Here is a 21,265-nt window from a genome sequence, read left to right as displayed (position 1 = left end):
CGTAACGAATCTTTTCTTGAATATATATGATTTTTAAAGTGAGGAATGGTTTACATAAAAATGCTTTACGCTCTGCAAACGGTTCGCTGCTAAATGAATAAAGTGATTGTGACCAGAACGCGTTGGCTGTATTTCGATTAAAAAAAATCTCTTGATTGGATATTTCACCAGTTTAATACGCTTCATGTAACACATGTTCAATTCTTTATTAAGATAAATTATTTTTCTCCAGACTCGTTCTGATAAATGTTTGCATATGTATTACACAGTATGTTCGATAGTATGACTTAGAAAGAGAACGTATTGCGACCAGTCAAATTTCACTTGAGAATAAAACAGTTGAATTTTTAGATACACAGGTTTAAAATTAGCTAAAAAGTTGCATAGGTGTAATAGTCCGACTCTCTAGATGATTTGTTATTGACAGAAAAACTCAGAGGAAGGATTGGTACAGTTTTATCTTATATAGCCAAATATGGATGCATCATGATTTAATACATAATCAAAGAGTGAACATGCTTATATCCACCTTTCATTATGCAATGTAGTCAATGTCTATAACATTCCACATCTATATTTTTCTTGTAAATTGTGAAAATGGCTAAGAGATTCGCAACCAATGACAGGAACAGGAGTGGTGGATTCAAATCATTATAACTGGCAATGAATTACGATCAGTTGTATGTCACGAACGTTAAACATTGCATGTGCATGAGCAAAAAATTCTAATTTCACGTTCATCTGGAATTGTTTACAACTTGCAATTGTTGCAATTATTTATTGATTTGTTTAACCTGTCGTACGAAAAAATACCGGGATTTGAATATTTAATCACATGTACATTTCCAGATAATGCATGAAGCCAAGAAAATGTAAAAATAAGTTACTGAAAGATGAATGACGTTACTGCTACTAACATTTATTACTTTATTAAGTTCCAAAACCTGTTGCAACTCTTAATTACATCTTCCAAAAATATGCATAGTCATATACTACATGTAGAATAATAAGTGTGAATATTTTTTTTTTAATTTATTTCACCCAAATGGCATTGAACTGAAATAATATTACAAGTTATTCGTGGATAATTACTTGTATAACAGACTAATGAGTAATAAACTGACAACACATGGGAATACAACCCGTAGATATATTGTTAGCATTGCATTTAGTTAAAAAAAACTATATATGGATATTTTGCGATGATAATTTTTGTTGATTTCTCATACCCGCAATATACCACAGAAATTTACCTTTATGCGAGGCAAAATATCATCTTATATTATTAGTATTTATTTATAAAATTGCGACACCGAGCCTCATTTTCCAAGCATTTAAAGAAGAAGTACTGATCTTACTTTTATTAGGCAACCTTGATTAACAAACAACACTTTAATATTTAATATGAATATGAAAAATACCCTATTTTAATGTAGCTTGGACGTACGTAGGCAGAACAAATGCTACTTATGGTTTGAACGAGTACAGACTAGAAAAAATAAATAGATCATTTTTAAAATTGTTGCTTCGTATACTGTTAAAAATGGCTTTTTACGCTCAATCTGGTGGTTAAATACCCGTTTTCTATGGTCAAACAATACGCGTGTAACAAATACGCGGTTTCCCGTGACTTAAAGCTTACCGGGTTCCTAGTTTAAATTCCCCCCACGCGTAAATAACCACATTTACAGTATTCTTCACACAAGTTGACCAATTTTAGTTACATTGTAGTGAAGTACAATATAAGAAGAAAGACGTTTGTGAAAAGTATGACAGCTCTGACACGAAAATCTACTGTACTGTAATGTTAGTCATCAGTGGTGGGTTAAGGTGACCTTAAACAAAGAGGAAATCCTACTTGAAGACATACAATGAATCGTATTGTAGTCAGTAGTATAACACTTGGGAAAATGATAGTTACACACTGTATAATTGAAGTCCTTTATAGATTAAAATATGTATGTACTTATATTGGTTTAAGTCATAAATGAGTGCATTTTTGCATTCTAATGATTTTTCAGATAGTTCTTAATGAAACAATGTTTAATTATATTTGAAATTTTTGTGTGTGTTTGTGTGTGTGTGAGAGAGAGAGAGAGAAAGAAAGAAAGATAGAGATATTTTAAGATTCAGGTCTTGGATAACAATGGTGGCGGAAATTTTAATTCAAGGCTGTTTTTAATAATGTCATATGATACAATGTATTATATAACAATGGACATATAATCACAATTTGATCTTTTTGAAGCAATAAAATTTAAAAGTCATATCATCACCTTTACTTTTATTTTTATTAACAAAACAATAAGAAATCTCAAATTGTCCTATCAATATAACTAAAACAATCTATTATTGCATGTACAGAATTGCTCGTTGCAAATTATTTAGAAGAAACAAATACATTCAGACATATTTAACCTGTACTAAATTATTTGTTAATTAAAGGATATATTTTTTAACCATAAAAGTGTGACTTTGATATAATAAGAGGTTATATATTATAGTCTAGCATACATAAGACCTGTGCATGTTAAACGAATGCTAAAATTTCAAATTTTAAGATGAAGGCATAGTCGTCTGTCAATGTATCAATTTCACTTCCTTTATGACGCAATAAAATACGAAAAACTTCCAACAGTTTACTACGTTAATGTACCTAGATTATACACAAAAGTTCTCATAAAAATGTTCAAACTGATGGATAAAGAAAACCCTTAACATATTTAGAATACTGAGTAAGTACACTGAAACAATAGATTAAAGACGAAATGACCAGCCTTCAGTTTCTACATTTATCTAAAAACAGTTTTTATTATCATCAATTTACATTATGATTATCTGATGAATTTCTTAAAAAAAAAAACAAGTAGAATAAGTTTTAGTTTCACAATTGCGAGTACGTTTACTTAACATTTTACTGTGAATCATTTAGTAACATGGTAAGCGAGAAACAGTTACTGTACAAGTACAAGTATTTCCACATCACATCCTCCGAAGTCCGTCGGTTAAGTTGGGATTGGCAACAATGAAATATCCAGAGGACATCAGCTTCATCTATTAAAGACAACATTGCTTTTATCTTACTTAGAGCAAACCGTATAACAGTTAATAACATCTTTAGAATTTCTGTTGATGAACGATTAAAAAAAAACCATGTTGATTGTATACTAGTGCTTGTGAATAGTACATATAAAATCTCAAGTGTTTTAAGGACAGCCTTTACTCCATGTGTAACTATTTATAATCACAATAACAGCTCAATATATGAAGTAAAAAAAAAGTAAACATTGTTAAAAACATACAAAATAACAAAAGTTCTTTAAAAAATTAGAGACATTTTGACATCCATGTTCCGTTAATTTGAGGAAGATATATAATGCCAAGAAAGATTTATAATGAAACACTGGCATTTGAACTATTTTTCAGCATATTTTTTTGCTTTGATTTTTTGTATTTAAAGGTATATGATCGCAAAACACGTTTCTCTGTTTTTTGTATCATTTTAGATACTTGTGTTTGTAAAATGTTTTGTAAAGGAAAGAAATATTTGAAGAGGGATGTCCCATTTTCAATAAACAATTAGAGGTTATTCACCTAAAAGTATGTCATTGACCTAGATATTTGAGAGTGGACAATAAACTACAAATGAGGGGTACAATGACAATGAATACCTTTTTTTGTTCCCACAAGTATTCTTTTTGCTCCCATTAATACATGCAACATCATCGTGAAAATTTGTCCGAAGGTTTTTTATTATAGCCAATTAAACAAACCAAAAACGATGAAAAATTGTGTAGGGAAAACTGGAAAATGATTTTATTCCTCATTTTTTTTTGGTTCATACGCAATAAAATCCATTACCAATAAGGCAAGAATATTTTGGAATTAGAAGAAGTAGTTTTGTAATACCTCACAAAATTGTTTAATAATATAGTAACACAAAAAAATAACAATGAAAGGAAACACTTTTAATGAATATTTCTTAATCAAAGAATAAAAAAATGAAAGAAAAACAAATGAAACAGAGAAATAAATAAACACAGAAGAATCAGCAAACCAAATGTTACTGGGATGACAACAGTGGTTCATTTCTTTTCAACAAATTCAAAAATTCAATTGTAACTTCATCGGCAAAACCACTTGCGATATTGAGATTAAATTCACTTGTACTGCTCAACACAGATAATCTATTGTTTTTGGACGAGCTAGAACCACTGTTAATTTTGTTAAGCTGCGACATCGATTTATTTTTTTCATTATTTTTTATATAATGCGGCTCAAATACATCACAATTATTTTGACTAGACTCATCATCATCAGAATGGCATTGGACACCTGAGTTTTTTGTCACACTTTGTTCATCACTGTCATTGGTTAAGTTGTCTTCTATGGTTTGAATCTGAACAACACTTTCTTGTTTTGCAACACAAGAACGTTGTAGCTCATCATCCGCTAAAACCTCATACTTGCACTTCTCTAAATCGTTTTCACTTGACGTTAGTCTAAATTTAACATGGTGGGTAATTCTTAGATGCGAAGGGTCAGATGATGAACTATTTTGCTTTTTGACGTCACCATTCATGTGTAAATTGCTGTCAGATTTAGGTTTTTCTTGGTTATTGACGTCAATGTGAAGGTAATTATCTAGATTACTGTCTGAACTTGTTTTTTCTCGCACTTCCGTAATCAGAGTGACTTTCTGATAAGCATTATTATTTAGATTTTCCATGCAAATGTTACTGTCTGATGAAGACGAGTGATCGCCCTTAGTCTATAAAAGTAAAGAATAAGTAAAATAAATGAAATAAACAAATAAATGTAAACAAAAAAAAAAAGAATGCCACAAGTAAATATAACATAAAGATTACAAAAACACAGAAAGCAAATTAAAAAAAAAACAACCTGAAATTATACAGAAATTGTCTAGAAACGTTACAACTGAAAATAATGAGAAATCAATTTAAGGTGAAAGCAAAAGCCCAATATTGTTACTTATAGGCAGATATCAGCGCTAACTCTTTGTCTTGGTTGTAAGCAACACAGAAAACGTTGTAAGTTGCGAGTTAAACGAAGACAATTTTTGTTTTGTCATAATTATGTTTCCAAATCATCTATCATTCCTCATTATCTGCAAGAATGTTAATCGATGTTATAGTTGTTAGAGTTTTACTTGACACGTCTTACCAATGAACTTAGAGACATGTCGAGCTGAAATTGTGTGAAATTGACGTATTGAGTGAGTGAATGCATTTGTCTTTAATACTCTCCGACCAGAGTAAAGTGTAAAAATCAGTTTATATAACTTTATAAATTGTGTTTCAGTTTAAGAACAAAGAATTTGCGATTTACAATGTACAAAACATCATCAAGGATTTTTCGTTTGTAAAATAAAAAAAAAATTAAAAAAAAAATCCAAAGAAATAATAAATTTTTCAAAATGTACCTTAAGCTATGTTTTATCGTACGAGAACATTTTTTTTTAATTTTAAGAAATTCAATATTATATTGACTTAAGTTATTTGTATTGAAAAAAATAATTAAAAACTAATTGAGGCATACCTCAGTCTGAGATAATACACAAGACGACGTTCTGGAATATCTGCGACTGTTGTTTCTTAGAATCCTCTGAATTTTTATTCTTCTGTATTTCTGTCTGATCACTCTACGAACCTGTTACCATAAAAATGCATCTTCTTTAAGTGTTCATTTCAACACGATCATGGAATTTGATATGCAGATGTACTTATGTAAACATTTAAAACTCTGAAATGAAGTCTTTTGAACAATTGCCCCTACCTCGCCATTCAAAAAGCAGTAGAATATTGATATAAGGATCCCCTGAAATAGAGTTATAACATGGTTTATTAGTTGAGTTTATGAAAAGAATTTGAAAAACGGATGACTGAGAGAGAGAGAGAGAGAGAGAGAGAGAGAGAGAGAGAGAGAGAGAGAGAATTGATTGGTAGTAATTAAGAGTTAGCATCACTTAAAACAAAAGTTTTAGACTTTGTCACTGACCTGATTGGAATGTAACACGACGTTCGTGACTTGGTAGACAGAGGCGTAGGAGCCTCCATCATTAGGATTAAATAACATGATTAGATTGGTCAGTCCAAGAAGCGGCATTAGAATGACTGTTGCTCTTATTGCTTTTCTGGAAGGACAAAAAGTCAATAACAAGTAAAAAACTCCGTGAGGAAAAAATTATCAGAAAAAAGATTTCACCCTGTTTTAATGGAGTAGACTTATGACAAAGGGTACATATACACTGTACCTTCATTGCCCCTAAAAATAACTAATCCCAAAACGAAATAATTGCAAACTACTTCATTTGTTTGATGAGGAAAATGCATGACTATTTATTAAAAATAAGATGATTTGAATCTGTTGATTCATTTTTGATTGCAATTTTTTTTTTATGTAAAAAGAGGATAGACGATTTGACTGCAAAATATAATCACATTATACACACTATTTCTGGAATGATGCAATTACACGAAACAGGTGTAAACGATGATCTTCCTTATTCAATGATTATTTTTACGGGGGTTTTTCGTCTGGAACAAAATAAGATTTTTTCTGTATTCATTTGGAGGTAGCGGTTTATCAATGTTATTAACAATGAGTATGACAACTATATTGCTACCAAAGTAATTCGTCAAAATACAAAGAAGGTTTAAATCTTCATACCCTGAGCCGTCTATCATGTTCATACAGACACACTTGCTAATGAAAAGTTCGTGTGTAAACATTCATTTCGGCTTTGCAAACGATAAATGTATACCTTATTTGATATATAATCGATATATGAATCTATTTCCAGACTGGAAATATCATTATAGTTTAATGTTTATTTGTACGTCAGATTTGTTTCAGTACTAATTATTGTATTTAATTTAATATAGAAGCAAAACAAAACTGTTACAACATGTAACATATTTTTGATAATTTCATGAATAGGAATTTAATGTTATATAGCTTATGTAATAATTATCTTTAGCTAAGAAGGTTTTTAGGGTAATAACTTTTGCATAAATGTGTAATGCAAATTAATGCAGTTTTTCCGTCAGAACTTTCTGCATAATAATGCACTTTTTTTCTTATCCATTTACTTTTGTTGAATTTTAATTAAGTCTTTTATTTAAAAAATAAAGATGAATAAGTCGATGCTCCTAATGATAACGTATTTACGTTAAATAAAGTTTAGACTATTCTGAAAAAAATAGTTGAAAAAGGCATCAAAACGTTTTTCACCAATCAGAATTTTATTTTTCATACCATTTAAAGTAATTAAGTTTGATGAAGGTAATTTGTATTTGAGCATACATGAATGGATGTCAGTATATAAAATTCGTCTTACTTTATTCTTGATGACTCATGGGTATTGTGAGCTCTGAGTTTCGTCACTAACACTCGTATAATATTTACAAGGAAGAAGAGATTTACCTAAACAAAATAAATAAATAAAAATCGTCATTAATATCCTTAACTTATACTATCTTAACAAAGAGTGATGCTTTTCTGAGATTTTTATATATATCAATGATTTAAAAAAAGAATGAAACTACTATGTTACAGATACTTGTATAGATAAAATAACTATAGAAAGAGAGTCCTTTTAAAATCATTTAATGTTAATGACAACTACTATCTAAGTATCATTTGACGGAAAATTTTTCTGGACGCAATGATGATTTTGATTGGTATACAAAAATTTACATTTAACCCTTACAGCCAGAGCGAGTAGTATAGAGCCGGAAACAATGTAGGAATATGGCGATTGTGAGTTGTTCTGCCAGCAGGAGGTTTCCATTGTTAAGTGCATGGCAATAGCCCATGAAATGGCAATAACTCCAGGAAGACCTGCCAATAAAATGTATGTTGTATAATAACTTTTATTAAGGTTAATCAATGATTTATATAGTACAGCATTGCGTGAAAAAAATGTACATGTTTTGGACATTATTTCCATTTATCAACATATAACAGAAAATGTACCTTTGATAGTACCGAATAATTAAATTTAGAAATAAGCTTTTATCAAGAACCATGTATTTATGTAATTGATTGAGAGCAGTTTATTTGTTTTTTAATTAAGATACATTTATATCTAAAATTTCTTCTAATGATTTTTTACCTTTTAATTATAAGAAAACAACTACATGTATCATCACACAGATACCCTTTATTGATTCAATTCTTTACAGGCATTGTCAATGAAAATTTAAAAAAAAGGTAAAAATAGAAATATTTCAAAGTTATTAAACACAAATGCAATATGTTATTTGGATATACAAAGTTTTAAAGTCTTGTGTATTTGTAGGAAATCTTTTTTATATGTGAGTTCAAAGAATATTTACCCCATCCAATAGCACAGAAGAGCTTATAAGGGGCATCAGTAGAGAAAACGGTAACGACAATACTATTGTGTAGAAATAGGCCCTCCACAAACATCCACAAAATGTTGCTGACCATTGTGTACTGACTCAAAACAATGATCGTCTTACAAAACCAATCCTGGAAGTTTCAAAAAGGTAAAACTACATATTTTATGATAATTAGCTATAGTTTCACTCCATTTATATTAATTTATTTCGATTATAATTTATTGAAATCCATTTTCAGCTTATACTTTAATTGAGAGATTAAGAAATAGGATTGCGATTTTATTTGCATTTTTGCTTTTTTTTATCGGTAAAACCAAGTAACAATTGGTTTATCGATTTTATAGTCTTTTATTTTGAATCATGTTGCACATACACAAATAACAATTTAGTGCATTTTAATTAAGGTTATATTCAATTGAAAGAATAATAATAGGTATAACGGCTTCGAATTCATAACGAAGTAAATTAAAAATAAAACCAAGAAAACAATTAATTCTTCGATAGAAAAAAGTAAAACCTACATAAATATTATACCCTATTAACCTATTATAGGTTAAATTTTAAATCGTTTCCCATACTAACCAATCTGGTGTAGTAAACGTCGTGGCCAAACACAAGGGGCTCAAACAGAAATACTATGATGACAAACCGAAGAATGAAGGAAACGACCAGATGTTTGTGGATGGTCACTCTGTTGCACTGCAATGATCTAAAACAAACTATGAACGTCATGAGTCACATCATCATTATTTTTTTTTTCAAAAATATTCAAAATATGAAAGTTAAATTTAAGGTTAATATTGAAGCAATATTTTCCTTGTGTGTAAGGGACTAGAAGTGACTATGTAGCAATGATATCATCTTAAACTTTCACGTTTGAACAGACATCATTCTTAGACAAAAAAGTTTTCATTCAAGGCCAAATATCCGTAAATTGTTCTGATTACTTGTATTCATATTGATCATTGCCTTATTTTAACAAGGTCATTTTTGTAAATCTGGAAAATGCTTTTACAGTTTTTTTTTTAAAAGTAACATGAGAAATATGCAGCCGTTTTTAAGAGAGATGTATGGCCGTGGCCCGATTTGCATCAAATTACAAGAATAAAAAGTATGTAAAAATATAGAAAGGCGAATGCGGAACTTTTATCACAATCTCTTAAACTTCTTAAATCTCAGATAATAAAAGCCAGATTATATAGTCCGCCAGGGGTGCTTTTCGCGATTTTACGCGGATATTAATTAGTTGCGTTATTGGAATCAAAGTATTCTAAGGTAGATTTGATGGGTAATTGTTGACCAACCAGCCTGTTCTAATGTTGTCTGACAGTTTATTTAGGTTAGAGTATGATTACTCTTTCCAGGAAGTTCTTTAATGATTCTGCGTAGGCGACTATCAAAACAGACAGTTCACATAAAAAGAACAAACCACATGCATTCAACCCATTTAGTTAGTTGGTTGCATATCAAACTATGACATAGTAGAGATTTTCATTAATTATACCAGTATCTTCAAATGTGGAACTCTCTTTTTCTCATACACTTACCTAAAGTAACAAAACACAAACAGAGTGATACATAGGAAAAACAATGACACCAGACTACAGCCGAAGTATATGTCCCGCATTATAAAGACGGATCTCGACAGTTCCTGTGTCTACAACACAAGAAAAAGAAAACGATGATCGAAGGTATTTTTCTTAAGTATCTACGATATATACAAACATATGCATTTAGGTGAAATATTTTGAAATATCTGATAATTTTAGCCTGATACATCTCGGTAGAACACATGTTCAAGGAAATGATCTCAACATTCCTATATTACAGAAAAGTTTATAAGTTTCATCATAAAATATTTCGGTGGTCTATTTAGACAAAGTCGATGTTTTTGAAAAACTGTATATCATTAAAATTGATATACCGAAAATCATACAATACCTATTACTTAGCAAAGAAACAATTATTATACTGGATATTATAATTGCACCGTCATGAAACATAACACTTCCATGAAAAGAGATATCAAACAATCAAAAAGACTTTTAAAAATGGTATCAATATATCTGTGAGCAAAAGCTCACTAGTAAAACCCCCGCTCTGATGTGAATATGCAAAATAAGCAAAGTCGTCATTTAACAGGAAGTTGACGTCCGATTGCCACAAAAATATATACCACAAAATGGTATGCAAAAACAACTATTAAATATTGCACACATCTGCAATTAATGGTTGCTGAGAAATCCTTGACGAAAACTTGTTTGAAAATTTAGGCTGAAAATAAACAAAGTCATTTCACAAGAAGTTGAGGTCCGATTGGTAAAAACAATATATCCCACGATATGGCATGCCCCATCATATATTGTCTTAAAATTTCAAGCACCTGCAATGAGTAGTTTATGAGGAAAATGTGACAGAAAATTTTGTTAAGGACAGACAGACAGACAGAAGGCAGACAAACACAAGGCTAAAACGGTAGTCCACCTTCTCCTTCGGATCGGGGGTATAATGAAGAAATTGAATACACTAAGAAACAAGATATTTGTGAGCCAATGCTCACTAGTTATACCCCGCTCTACTAATATGAATTTACAAAATAAGAAAAGTCGACAATTAACAGGAAATTGACGTCAATTTCATTCAAATTTGAATCCCACTTTATGGGGTGCCTTAACAAAGGTTTGTTTTACTTAAAATTTCAAGCAACTGCAACTGATAGTCGCTGAGAAATCTTGAATGAAAATTTTGACTAAAAACAAACACACCGGTCATTCAACAAAAAATTGACATGTGATTTATTATACAATCAGACGTCGGCTGGCATGCTTAAACAAAGGATGTTTCAACGGTTCAAGCTTCTGTGATTAATAGTTGCTAAGAAATTGTTGACATTTTGCTACAGACAGACACACAGACAGATAGACAGACAGGCACACAAGGGTAAACAGGATACCCTCTCTTCTTCGGAACAGTTGTATAATAAAACCATTATTCCCTTTTACATAACACATTGTGTATTATTTATCGTATTCATCTCGTGACATATATATATCTAAACAGAAACGTACCGGAGCTAACAGACCCAAATCATCTTTAGGAAGATATTTGCCGTCAATGAAGTCTATACATTGTTTGTAGTCAGACAAATTTGTCCACTGTCCATCCACCCCACAGTAACGTACGGCAACCACATGATCTACGAAAAAACATACATATACAGCGATTACTTAAACTGTGAACCAACTTTTATTCGCAGTGGCCTTATTTCGCGATTATCGGAAAATATACTTGTTCGCTGCAAATTATTTTGCGCACAAGATGTAGTCTTTCTCAATAATAATCTACCAACTGAATGGTGGCGAGATATATTCGCCACAACGATGCTCTCGCTGACCTCGCCAAAAATTCACGACTGCGAATAAGAATCGGTTTACATTATTTCCTGGATAAAATTGAAAATGTTGCATGTCATTCTTGTATTTAATGTTTTAAGTCGGTTATATTTTAATGGCAAAATCATCTAACCTTTCCCATCTGTGAAAAAAAATATGATATATATATTAAATGTTGCTTTAAAGACACCATGAACACACAACAAAAAGGCTTAAACAGGTGGAAATCAACGAGATTTTGGCGTTGTATACATGTCCTTTTTAAGAAAATGTATTGTTACATTTTTGAATTGTATCTTTTAAATGTTATAATCGTTTAAAAAAACATTAAAGACCTGCTAACAAGTGTTCTCTGTTTGGTCACTAGATTGAAATTTCAGTGATTGGTTTATCATTTCATTGTTGTTTTTTTCAAAGAATTGTCTGAAGTTAAAAATGTTTATTAAGGTCTTCCGTTTCCAACGGAAGACCTTACTATTATTCTGAAAAATTTTCAAATTTCTTATTATTTTTTTTTTTCTTCTAGACGCCAACTTTGATCCTTAATATCTCGCTCGTTTGTTCACCGATTGTTTTGAAATTTTCAGGACTGATAACATGCCGCGTGATGTTGTCGGTGCATATTTTAGTTGAGGAAAATCCCCATCCGGTTTTGAGTTATTCCCCTTTTAGTAAAATTTAACGACTTCTTTTGTCCAGGGGGGTTTAGCTATAACGATGACTGGCAGAGTCTCAAAGATGGGCTGGTTTGGAAGCTAATACATTGAATTTGTGCGAGATATATTTTATTTATTATTTAAATGCAAATAAAAGGGATGGTATAGATGTTGAATCAAAGGTACGAAAAAAATTCAAAAAAATTCGCGTATTTTCCGTGTTAGTTTTCTACCTGATAAAAATTTGTTATAACATGTAATTTAAAAGATCTTGGTCTTACCAAGACCTTTCATTCGGTATACAGAAAAAGGGGCTGGTCCCTATAATTTGGGAGTTAGATGCGTCAAAAGTTTCTTGTCAATAACTTGTAAAGGAATAAAAATTTCTAATGCATTATTGAAGCAAAGTTGTAAAGAAATTAATTTTAAATCCTTCCGTGGTATTCAATTTAATGTTTTCGTAATTTATAGCCAGTATTTGCAGAAACAATTGTTGTCAGTTCGGTCCATTTTTGTGGGGGTGCGCACGTTTAGGAGGTTATGAAAGGGCTTTTTGTAATGCACTAACTGATACATGCAGCGCGCAAAAATAATTCTACATAAAATTCCCAAATGTTTTTATTCATATGTACATATTCATTTCATAAAGATGAACGTCTTTGACCTTATTTTTGTTGTTTGTTTCATAACTGTGCCCCTTTCTATATTTAGATGCATTACGAGACTCAGGTAACCGATCGATAGAAGAGTCGCTAGCTGTATTCAGGCCGTCGCCTTGACGACAGTGCATATGCTTGTAGAGCTGGACGTACACATGTTTAACGCCCCACTGTGTTACTGTAACAGAGACATTTTGAATTGTTTCAGTACTGGGAGATGTGTTAATAAAATGGTTCGAATGCATGGTAATTAAACTCAACTTTTCTACAGTACGTATACACGGCCGTCATATAAAGCACAATGTGTATTACTGACATGACAAATGTACGCTGGCAATTTAAACGAACGCGGGATTGCTCCCGATAGAACATTTCTTATAAAGCAAAACAAAATACTGATTTCCAACGGATATAATATTATCATCGTGGAGATGATTTTAAAAAGTGAACTTAATATTCGTATACGATAATATTTGAATCCAAAGCCGCTATTTTTAAGTAACGGTTATTAGGGATATTAATTATGACTCTCCCCGCGTTTCACGTTTTTTTACTTGCAATGCATCTACAAACGAAAATACCAAACAACCTTCGGCAGCAATTTATAAATTATTTATTACATACTAGAACACAATATTAAAGAGATAATTAAATAAATTGTGCTTTATAATTGTACTCGCTATCTTCCGTGGAAATAATGGCATGGAAAAAATGTTGTTCAATGTTCATCAAAAACGATGTAGCCTTAGCAATCGAAAATAATTAACAAACTGTATATTGATAGATTGACACATTAACAAACATTCAGACCCGCAATGTATTTTTTGCAAATTCTATAAAATGTAGACTCAGTAAGTGAATTTTTCCGTTTGGGGTATTTTGAATCACACGTGTACGCTATGTGTACATGTACATATAGATTAATAGCCATATAGATAAACACTTTCAGTGTTGAATTTTTAAAAGATATTTTGTACATGCAAAGCAATGCAATGCAAGGGCTATTAAATTCGAACAATGTACATACGGTAGGGATCGAACTGATACTGGTTCTGCTTGTTCTACAAACAGTGAATGAAATGCGAAGTATTAGGGTGTTATTTTTTAAACAAATAAGTATTGCTCTCTTAAAACCTTGCATTACTGAACAAAGTATTTCATCGGAAGCATTATTAGTTACCTTAGCTGCATATATGTAGCTCTCCGTCTGGAAAAATTGAGTACCATCCGAAATTTTTCATACAAGGGCTATACAGACTTGCAGCTAACATTACCTTAGAATTTGCCGCTGTTCATAAATTCATTAAAAGACGTGCAGATTCAAGTGGTTATATGTCGTTTGATATGGGATTTATGATGTCTATTTATATTATTTTATTTAAGGACAGACGAGACGTTCCTCAATTTTATATAATTTTCCTTGATATTTCATTCCTTATTTATTAACATTTAAACCTGTTAATTCCAAAAAATTTAGAGTACATTACCAGGCTCGTTTTGGAGCTAGAATATTTCGAACTTTCCTTAAAATAGCACGCAAAATGCATTTGAATGCTTATAAGTTAAGTCATACTATATATTTTAATTTGAACACTTTATATCCAAACCAAAAAAATCATATTACATAAAAATTTAATTATGAAATAACAAAGTGGAAATCTTGATTCACATTGTGGAGATAGGAAAAAATGGAAGATACATGTAGGTCGTGTCTGACCTTCATATAATACAAGCAATAGCTTTCTAAAAAGCTTGCCTGACTAACCAAATTTATTCAATGGAAGCATGCATGTATCAATTAGGCTATCTTATAAGAAATGAAATTTAATTTTCGCTGCGGATCATAAATTATTAAACTGAACGTGCAGAGTTTAGAAGCAATTTCAATCTTTTTCTTCGATCGAGTGCATATACCTGTATATCACTGGAAATTAAATCATTTCATTATTTCAAATCATTTTAGGAATGTACATGTATCGAATAATCTCAAACAGCCAAATTGAAAATTGAATTTGTTATATATTAGATGCAAAATCATAGACATTTTGTTATTTCTAACCATATAGGAAAGGATATTCAAACACGTACATGTAGCATCGTTATTTGAAAGTGTGTGTGTGTGTGTGGGGGGGGGGGGGGTAGGGGGTAGGTGGGCAGCTTTATCCAAAAAAAAATCGTGACAAGGAATTTAAAAAATGGGGAATTTTGAAAATCCTAATCCGTAGGTGGGTATTTACATTTTAACTTCAATTTAATTCAATTAGAATTACTTTATTTTTTGGTTCCATTTATTACATGCTCCGACAAAAGTGAAAGATCCATGATATCTCTATTTATTATATGACCAGTTAAGAAAATAGAGTGGGTAAGACCATCTACACATCATGTGCTCTTGCCTAACTTGGACTCGCCCACTAATCGGCGAGCCGAAATTATGAATGAGACGTATTATGGCGCGAAGTCTTTCTTTACCATTCACGCAACAGCTGAGATCTCAGATAGATCCATCGGTATAGATCCATTGGGAGGGTGTCAACTAATAACTACATATACTATACTTTGGATTGAATGTTTTAGAAGAAATCTATCCAATTAACATGCACACTTAATTGACTAGCAATTGTTTGATGTACATTTACATTTGTACACGCGAGTGAAATCGCCCAATTGATCGAAAATCGGGTCACACGTACCCCACTTCGGCGAATTACTTGTACGTAGCCCCTCCAGTAAATATTCCAATTATATGAATTTATATTTGTTTTAATTAATCCAAACTGATGATTCTTTGTTAATGATGATAATCCAACACCAACTATTACTTACATTGTACTACTTAGACAATGTGTATCATCTTGTTGCGATGACACCTCCCTCTTCTTTTTTTTTGACCTTTCAAATATGGCAATCTATTTTTAAATCAGGATTACATACGTGCAATGTGAAAAGCCCTTTTAATTGAACACTCTTGCTCATTGTTGCTTATTACATCCCATATAACGTTTTCATCAATTATGAATATAAATGTTGACACATTAAAGATGCATCGTCAGGCAATTATTAATTCAAGCTTGTGGGTGCTCCCCCCCCCCCCCCCCCCCCCACTTTTTCTCACAGCAACTAATTTTTCCGGATTAGGATTTTGAAGATTTTGGGAAAGTTTTTTTTTTTTTGTTTTTTTTTTGCTTGTCAAGATTTTTTTGGATGAGTCCCCCCCCCCCCCCCCCACTTTCAAAAAGGATGCTACGTGCCTGCATAAAGATAACAACATTCAAGGGCCTTCCGTCATTTTCAAGCCATGATAAACATGATAAAAAGGACTCTCAAAATAAAAAAATAGACGCAAAGTAAACTGCATTCACGGCATATGTTCACATGGTATTCCTATTCCTATTCTATTCCTATTTTGGACTCGTCCACTTTAACTACGAAAAAATTAATGAATGAGACATTCTGATTCTGGCGTGGAGTCTTGTAAATGAAATTTTCATTGATCTGAATGGATTTTTCCGTGAGGGTCGGGGTAGGTATAAAAACAAATTTAATCGTTCAAAGCAAAGTTTTGAATTGTTAACAACGAAATATCAGATCGAATGTTTTAGAACGATTTAAAAATCCAAAATACAGTCATTTTTAATCGGTTGACGCGTGAGCATATGTATTAAGTAGGCGGGCATCCTTACACCCTATTAAGGTAGCTCCATACTCGTAAAATTCTCTGAGGAAAGTTGAAAAACTGAACTGATTTCGACTTAATAGACTTATAACAATTCAACATCAATCATTAATTAACAATGTACACTCTAGTACGCTAATACACAATTTTGTTGCGATGACCCCCCCCCCCCCCCGGCCATTATACCTATTTTTAAATCGGGATTACACACGTGCTTGCATGTGCAGAAGACAATCTGGAACTTAACTGATAACTATATCATCTCTTTGGAAATTTACTTCTCCGTAAGCAAAAACGTGTAGTAACTGATACATGCAATTGTGAAAACCATAGAGGAATGCATGATCTGCGCATAATAACTAACTGCTTGATACAATATTTCTTTTTTCCAACATGTTTTAAGTCAATAATAATATGAAAATATATGCTTGACTTCATAACGGAAATTGATCCAGATAAATATAATTATCAAAAATAAACCTAAAAAACAAACTACACTTTCATCCTTCACCCACAATATTGCCTTTTCGATATTTGTCATCGTGGTAGATCCGTGTAACAAAGGTGCTTGCACGACATAGAACCGGCCCTTGCTGACCATGCAACGTTTTCATTAACACATATCAAGGAAAAAAAAAAATTTAGATTTTTTCTTGGATTTATTTTGATGTAAATAAAAAAGAGAAGAAATTAGTTCTATAATATATATGCGATGTAAATCTTTTTTCCATGCAACATTTCGTATAAAACAACGAAGAGTAGTATCTTGAAACTTCATTCAAAATTTTATTAGACCTTTAAATTGTAAAATGCTAACATTGAAAATTGTGCCCGACTTCTTTTTTTTTTAAGTAAATCTTTATTGATTAAAAAAAACTGATTCTTTGAGACAAAATAAATTGACATAATCAGTTTGACATTCTCTAAGTGCAGTTCTGTAGCTCTCAGTCTGAAAAAGAATCGGATGGACGACCTAGGACCCAGATCCAAATTTCTTGAATGTTGCCATTTCTTTCGTACGCGGACGCATGTTGGCCGAATACTCACCGAGACTAAATGGTTCGTATTTTAAGTTTTAACTGCGTTTAAAGGTAATATTGGAATTCCGATAATTTTGAAAATGATTAATTAAATAAAAAGGGTTAAAATTACCGTTAAATTACCGGCATCGGTCTTCCCCATGCGCGAATCTAGAAGAGTAGGGTGAGGGTTCCAGACCCCACCCCAACCCCCGCAAAATTTCTTTCCATTACATGTACAATATAAAATTACAAAAATATGCCTCGGACATCCCCAGGCAAACTCAAATAACCGTCAGACACTCAACCCCCACCCCAGGAAAATTTTTCTTATCCGCGCATGCCCCCTCCCCCCCCCCCCCTCAAAAACAAAATTATTCTTCAGAACCCCCTGTAAAATTTCGAGGATCTCCGCATACATTCTAAAAGATTCATTGGCCCTTGCTTTCGATAAAAAATGCGAGTAAAATGTTTGGTCTTTTTACGTTCATACCGGGCATACCCACTGTGTGATTAGAATCGTCGTCCATATTCTGTGTATATTGAGTCAATTATGATGATTAGATAAGTTTCTCAAAATAAAATGCACATGCAAAAAAACAACATGCGGCGAATCAAACTTCAGACAACTTTTAAAGATCTGTATTTGCTTATATACATGTACTTTGTTTCTTTTACACAGTGTTTACACATCTAATATTGCACCATGGTCAGGTATCAATTTTTGTATTACGTCACAAGTATGACGCAGCTACGACGGAAGACCTAATCGTTGCTTGCAACGAGCTCGTCTCTAGTTTGTAATAATTTTCATTGAAATCACTGTTTACATCTCGAGAAGCTGTTTTCAAAATATCTTACGCGTGTTAACATAACAAACTACATCGACATATCATAATTCTTAGATTATTATTACAATGTAATGTCACATCTGCATAGAAAATATCACTATGTTCCCAATTGAATATACAATATAAGAAGCAAAATTTTCTTCTTATTTTCGACAAAACAATAGCTTGTCAACAACAATGGGGATTGCATCATTCATTTTCACTGTCGACTGTGCAATGATTGATACTGTTATTAATAAGCAGACATGAACATATTTTTAATGTTGATAAAGAATTGTCACAAAAGACAACGTGATTTCTCTTTTTGTGACACAGCTGTTTACATAGACTTACCTGGAGCGCGGAGTTCAGCCGGACAAGGGGCAATAACTGTAGTGTTAGCTTTAGCTGCATACCAGCATCGGACTTTATCATAATGGGGCTCACAATATGTTTCATCTTAAACAAAAACAAAAAAAAAGACATATCATGAAGAGCAAATGAATTACTGATTGAAAAGACCGATTGATTCTACATTTAAAACATAAAAGTAAGTCCAACAGTGGTTTTATTGTTTGTCGCAAATAAACAATCTAAATAATGTTGGTATAGCACATGCCATTGTAAAGATATAAGAAAAAAGGCAAGGACATTTTTCAAAATATAAACAAAACAGTAGAATCTGTTGATCGCAAAATATGGATTAATACTAAGTTCCATGACAGGCAAAAAATCAGTAATGTAATTGTCCTGTCAATCAGTAGCCAATATTGACCCTATCCATATCAAATACATGCAAACGATAACAATGATAGAGTTAAAATAAAGCATAGATTACAGTCTAGATTATGCAATCAATGTCAAGACAGAATTTAAGTGGGTTTTTAAAACATTCAATCCTCTGCAACAAGAACAATAACCAAAACACCCAGCGGGGAAAAAGAACCCTACAAAATGTTGTGATCAAAGATTGCCAATGTAGAGGCTCAGTCAAAACACTCGCCAACCAGCGTGTTCATAAAAGCAGAAAAAGTGTCAAAAAATCAATCAGAGGACAGAAAAAGACCCTGCTGATAGTCAAAGATCGCTCCAATGATAATCAAAGTCGTTATGTAATTTGTGGAAGTGTTAGAAATCGAGTTTCATGAGAGAGCCGGCCTCTGTATTAGTAATTATTCTCTATCAAGACGAAATTAGGGAGACACTAATTGAGCTAGAAGCCCCATTGTTTCCTCTGCTCCAGTGACCCGGATTATGCATTTTTTTTTAAATCTCTTCACCGTTTTATTTTCTTCCTTCATCTTGTTCACGTTAATTCATTAAAAAGAACTGAGCTAATTATATTTTAAGGTTTCCCGAAGCCAAATTTCTCACAAGATCGACATTCTGAATTTCACGCCTTAGTTTTTATGAAAATCGGTAACGTAAACAATCCTTGTCTTGCTGTCAGATTCTTTTCATTGAATAAAAAAACAATGTCTGGCCATTGGGAAATTTTAATTATTGAAAGCCACTGCACCTACAATAACATCAACATGCTGTAATTTTTTTTCTTCATTTTTATTGTATTTTGTGACTTACTTTTATTTTTAGACAGTACAACACAAATTTCCTTTTTGCTATATACATGTATATATTGCAGTAAAGAAGTTTATTTCACTTAAAGTATTCTTCGCCGAACACAAAACCATTTTAAACAAAGTATTGGGCATGGAATTGTGTTTGAAACTATTCAAATTGAAAAAAAAAATACCCCAATGCAGCTATTTAGGAAATTGTCTATATAAACAATAAATATTCATCCAAACTGGTTAAAGTAACTATAATTATGACAATACTTTTTGAGACAAAAAGAATGTTGTCCACATCACTAATCAGCCGAAAACAAAGAATAGCAGACAGACTGACTACCGGATGCAAGAAGATATGTGATCTCTAGAGATTTTTTATACCTTAAATATGATTGAATTAGCTTAAAAAGTTAAACTATCAAAAATTGGAGTGTTTTTAGATCAGATTTTTTGTAAGACTTATGAGAGCTAGATGGTCGCGGCCTTGTTTACAACTATTTTCCTTAAGAAGAACTTTGTATTAAGATATAGCAAATTATCCCAATTTCAAAGCTTTAATGTATGGAATTGTTCTTTACTTTTTTATTACTATTGCCAAACAAATCACACATGAAAATATAAGAGAAATCTTATGGTAAATTTGTTAACCACCCAGGTTCCATCAAAATGAAGCTACATTGAAAACAAATGAATTTTCAAGCATTTTTTGATTGAGAACAAATATTCCCTAGTTAACAAGCGACTTGTAATATCCTTTTTTCTGTAATAGTAACCCAATTTCTGTTTTCCAATGCTCTTGTCGTCTGCTCTTAGGAAGCCATTAAAATGACAACTTACTACTAATTACCGGATGTGACGTCATTAAAAGTGAATTCAAGGAGACAAATCGCGGGTATAAAATTGAAATGCTACAACATTTGTGGGACAAACATGATATATAGTAGGCAATTAGCATAAATCTATTTTCAAAAGTTATGGCAGATCGAAATGAAACACCAAATGTGTGTTCTTGTATAATGTTGCATGTCACGAAAGACGTCGTCCATAAGATATAATTGTTAAATACCAACAATCA

General features: G+C 31.9%; 1 protein-coding gene across 4 annotated transcripts in view; it reads right to left on the bottom strand.

Moving 5' to 3' along the window:
• Positions 1 to 2,406: 2,406 nt before the first annotated feature.
• LOC128162736 (corticotropin-releasing factor receptor 2-like) overlaps positions 2,407 to 21,265 on the bottom strand; it is a 35,648-nt gene continuing 16,789 nt past the window's right edge. For 2 of the 4 annotated variants that reach the window (XM_052826079.1, XM_052826080.1), the window contains exons 3-14: positions 18,974 to 19,078; positions 11,456 to 11,583; positions 9,935 to 10,044; positions 8,970 to 9,096; positions 8,361 to 8,517; positions 7,733 to 7,863; positions 7,361 to 7,446; positions 6,019 to 6,154; positions 5,797 to 5,838; positions 5,560 to 5,670; positions 5,185 to 5,208; positions 3,954 to 4,771 (exon numbers count right to left, since the gene is read on the bottom strand). In XM_052826079.1, the coding sequence (XP_052682039.1) occupies positions 4,064 to 4,771; positions 5,185 to 5,208; positions 5,560 to 5,670; positions 5,797 to 5,838; positions 6,019 to 6,154; positions 7,361 to 7,446; positions 7,733 to 7,863; positions 8,361 to 8,517; positions 8,970 to 9,096; positions 9,935 to 10,044; positions 11,456 to 11,583; positions 18,974 to 19,078 (1,865 nt within the window). In that variant the 3' untranslated portion in view covers positions 3,954 to 4,063. Of the gene's footprint in view, positions 3,055 to 3,953; positions 4,772 to 5,184; positions 5,209 to 5,559; positions 5,671 to 5,796; positions 5,839 to 6,018; positions 6,155 to 7,360; positions 7,447 to 7,732; positions 7,864 to 8,360; positions 8,518 to 8,969; positions 9,097 to 9,934; positions 10,045 to 11,455; positions 11,584 to 18,973; positions 19,079 to 21,265 lie in introns of those variants that run through there. The other 2 variants (XM_052826082.1, XM_052826081.1) reach the window with 2 other exon arrangements.

The sequence above is a fragment of the Crassostrea angulata genome, chromosome 9, assembly GCF_025612915.1.
Source record: "Crassostrea angulata isolate pt1a10 chromosome 9, ASM2561291v2, whole genome shotgun sequence".
Taxonomy (NCBI): Eukaryota; Metazoa; Mollusca; class Bivalvia; order Ostreida; family Ostreidae; genus Magallana; species Magallana angulata.
The sequence above is the reverse complement of the archived record's forward strand: the minus strand, read 5'-3'. Positions and strand labels throughout refer to the sequence as shown.